Source organism: Callorhinus ursinus, unplaced genomic scaffold (genome assembly GCF_003265705.2).
Source record: "Callorhinus ursinus isolate GAN/ISIS: 27379988/994484 unplaced genomic scaffold, GSC_fseal_2.0 scaffold14, whole genome shotgun sequence".
NCBI classification, from domain to species: domain Eukaryota; kingdom Metazoa; phylum Chordata; class Mammalia; order Carnivora; family Otariidae; genus Callorhinus; species Callorhinus ursinus.
Genome location: NW_027397076.1, coordinates 45,651,956 through 45,655,405, shown reverse-complemented (window position 1 = coordinate 45,655,405; position 3,450 = coordinate 45,651,956). Strand labels below are relative to the sequence as shown.

The 3,450-nt window shown below is 64.8% G+C and overlaps 1 protein-coding gene across 1 annotated transcript in view; it reads left to right on the top strand.

Moving 5' to 3' along the window:
• LRP1 (LDL receptor related protein 1) overlaps nucleotides 1-3,450 on the top strand; it is an 80,554-nt gene that overhangs the window by 68,791 nt on the left and 8,313 nt on the right. Inside the window, exons 64-70 of the mRNA XM_025882925.2 lie at nucleotides 86-205; nucleotides 560-682; nucleotides 799-924; nucleotides 1,302-1,418; nucleotides 2,131-2,237; nucleotides 2,341-2,473; nucleotides 3,327-3,446. Of these exons, the coding sequence (XP_025738710.1) occupies nucleotides 86-205; nucleotides 560-682; nucleotides 799-924; nucleotides 1,302-1,418; nucleotides 2,131-2,237; nucleotides 2,341-2,473; nucleotides 3,327-3,446 (846 nt within the window). The remainder of the gene's footprint in view (nucleotides 1-85; nucleotides 206-559; nucleotides 683-798; nucleotides 925-1,301; nucleotides 1,419-2,130; nucleotides 2,238-2,340; nucleotides 2,474-3,326; nucleotides 3,447-3,450) is intronic.

Below are 3,450 nucleotides of genomic sequence, written 5' to 3'. Positions count from 1 at the left end.
CGCGGAGGGGGTGGGGCGTCCCCTCCCTGCCCCCGCATCCTCCCCCCTCCATTAGTTACCCTCTCCTCCTTCCCCCCTCCCACAGATATCCATGTCTGCTTGCCCAGTCAGTTCAAGTGCACCAACACCAACCGCTGTATCCCCGGCATCTTCCGCTGCAACGGGCAAGACAACTGTGGGGACGGGGAGGACGAGAGGGACTGCCGTGAGTGCCCGAGACCGTGGGCAGGGAGCGGGCTGGTGGGCACACAGGCACGAGGGCACCGTCCGCGGTGAGATCGACCCAGCGCTGCTTCTAGCAGCCGCGCCGCTCTCCAGCAACGTTCTTAGATGGGCCACATAAATTACACTGGGTGTGTCTTGGCTCGCTCATAAAATCATCATGCTCGGCATAGAGATGTGCAGACAAAAAGCACCAAAACTGGAGCGAAATGGTCCCTTTCTCCTAAGAAATTGCTGGCAGGACCAGGGCCAGAGCTTGGAGGAGGGAGAAGGTGGTGATCTTGAGCTGTGGTGCGGGTGGAACGGGCAGGTCCTCACTCTCTCCCCCGCTCTGCAGCCGAAGTGACCTGTGCCCCCAACCAGTTCCAGTGCTCCATCACCAAGCGCTGTATCCCCCGAGTCTGGGTCTGTGACCGGGACAACGACTGTGTGGATGGCAGCGACGAGCCCGCCAACTGCAGTGAGTGGCCGGGTGCCCCTGGACCCCACCTGCCCTCCGCAGTGTCAGCTGCTCCCGCACCGCCCCCCCCAACTCCTGCGAGGAGCCTCCCCCTCACCACCAGCCGCCCCTTGCAGCCCAGATGACCTGCGGGGTGGATGAGTTCCGCTGCAAGGACTCGGGCCGCTGTATCCCGGCGCGCTGGAAGTGTGACGGAGAGGACGACTGCGGGGACGGCTCCGACGAGCCCAAGGAAGAGTGTGGTGAGCCGCCCCGCCCCCGCTCTCAGGGGAAGGCGTCCAGCTGGCCTCCCGTGCCCACCCCCTCCCATCTGATTCCTCGCCGTCCCCCCCCCCCTCCGGCCCTCAGCAGCACACACCTGTGTGGAATCTTCTCTGCCCACCCCACACAGGGGGCTCTGTTGTCCCCGCCCCAGGGCAGCTCCTCTCGCTCGTGCCCCTCCCACCTCATCACCGCCTTGCCGACCCCGCATCTCAACCGGAGCGCTGCGTGGCCTCCCCCTTGCCTCCCTCGGTCCCACTCCTGGCCATACTGCCGTGCCTGTCCGAAACCCTCCAACCTGCCCCCGCTCCCTCCCTGACGGCCCCGACGTTTGCCCCCCCAATCTCGCCTCCCCTAGACGAGCGGACCTGCGAGCCCTACCAGTTCCGCTGCAAGAACAACCGTTGTGTGCCCGGTCGCTGGCAGTGCGATTATGACAACGACTGTGGGGACAACTCAGACGAGGAGAGCTGCAGTATGTGCCCACCCACCCCCCGCCCAGCCCGCAGGCCCCCCGCGCCCAGACACCCGGGCCACCTCCCCTCTCAGCACCCCTGCCCCCGCCAGGCCGCAGCGGGGGCAGGCGGCCACCTCCCAGGGCTGGGGGTCAGGTGCCCCCCTCCCTGCTCAACCCCCCCACCCCCACCCCGCTCCATGTCGTGTATTTGAGTTTGTGCCATTTCACCTCATCTCATGTTTCTCTCCATTTTCACACTGTCCTCTCGGGGTTGCAGAGGTAGGTGTCTCTGATGTGCCCGTGCTCCCACCACACCCCCTGCCACTGCCCCAGAGCCCGCCCGTCCCTGTGCTGTGCCTCAGCCCATCATCCGGTACCGGCCTCTCCCTAAACCCTGGCGCTTGTCTCAGCGGCCTTGTCCCTCTCCTGTTCCCCTCGACCCCCCTGCACACAGTCAGTCCTGAGGGCAGAGCCAGGGACCCATGCCCTCTCTCGTGTGTCTGCCCCAGAGGGGTAAGTGTGAGCCCCTGCTGGACCCAGCTGATCCCATGAGGGCAGCCAGTTGGCTTGTTCGCCATTGGCTGAGCATCTTGGTCATTACGTCAGTCACCTGTGGCTCTCAGGGACACAGGGATGGGTGGTATCACTCTGCCAAGGGCTGGAGAAACCCCGAGGGCTGAGTCCCTGTGCCCACCCTCCTGGGGCCTGTCTCTCCCCTGTCCTTCTCCAGCCCCTCGGCCCTGCTCCGAGAGTGAGTTCTCCTGTGCCAACGGCCGCTGCATTGCCGGGCGCTGGAAATGCGATGGGGACCATGACTGCGCAGATGGCTCCGACGAGGTGGGGAGGGAGACCCCCGGAGGGAGGGATGGCTTCCGAAGGATCAGGGCGGGCCTGCAGGGGTGCCCCGATCTGACCGGGATGCCTGCTCCTGTGCCCACAGAAAGACTGCACTCCCCGTTGTGACATGGACCAGTTCCAGTGCAAGAGCGGCCACTGCATTCCCCTGCGCTGGCGCTGTGATGCGGATGCCGACTGCATGGACGGCAGCGACGAGGAAGCCTGCGGCACTGGCGGTGAGCCCCTCCCACCGCCACCCCCCCCCCCCCCCCCCCGAAGCCCAGTCACCGTGCCTTCTCTCCTGCAGTCACTGCTCAGGCAAAAAATTGTTCTTAAGCACCTACCGTGTGCCAGGCGCTCTCCCAGGCATCGGGGATAGAGCAGTGGATGAGACCCAGGGCCTCTGGCTACATTTTTGTGCGGGTTGTGCCCTCCACAGCGGCACTTAGTCAAGGGGCCAGTTGGGCCCAAATCCCGCAGAAACCTGTTGGCTGTGTCCATCCAGGCTCCATGCCACAAGTTCCCACAGGGCAGTCCCCGCTCAGTTTCCTTTCCCTTTCCTGGGGCAAGGAAGCAGCCCCTGCCCCCGGCTGACCTGCCTGGGCTCCGTGGCCCAAGGCCACATGGTGAAGCTTGCGTAAGAAAAGTCTGGGGCTTGGAGCAGAGACCCCACCCCCACCCCCACCCCCACGCCAACAGTGAGGACAGACGCTCTGGCTCTGCCCTAGTGGGCTGGAACCTAGGTCTCCTGACTCCCAGCCCAGTGCTCCTCCTTTGTGCCTGCCATTAACTAGGGTAGGCCCCGATGCCCTGCCACAGCCAGCAGAGAATGAGGGCCCCCTGGACCTCTCTGTACATGCTTCCCCAAAAAGGCCTCTTCTCCCCTAAATAACCAGAGGAGCCCGTTCTGCTCAGCTGCAGGGCTGGTATAAAATTAGGAGGCCTGGGTTCGTTCTGGCCGGACTACTACTTGCCCGGTGATCCCTCTGGGCCTCCACCTGTGGGGGTGGGGGGGCAAGATCCTGCCGCCAGCAGCCAGCCTGGGGCTCAGGGCTCACTGTGGGCTCTTTGCGGTCCGCCGGTGCCCAGTGCGGACTTGCCCCCTGGACGAGTTCCAGTGCAACAACACTCTGTGCAAGCCGCTGGCATGGAAGTGCGACGGCGAGGACGACTGCGGGGACAACTCCGACGAAAACCCGGAGGAGTGCGGTGA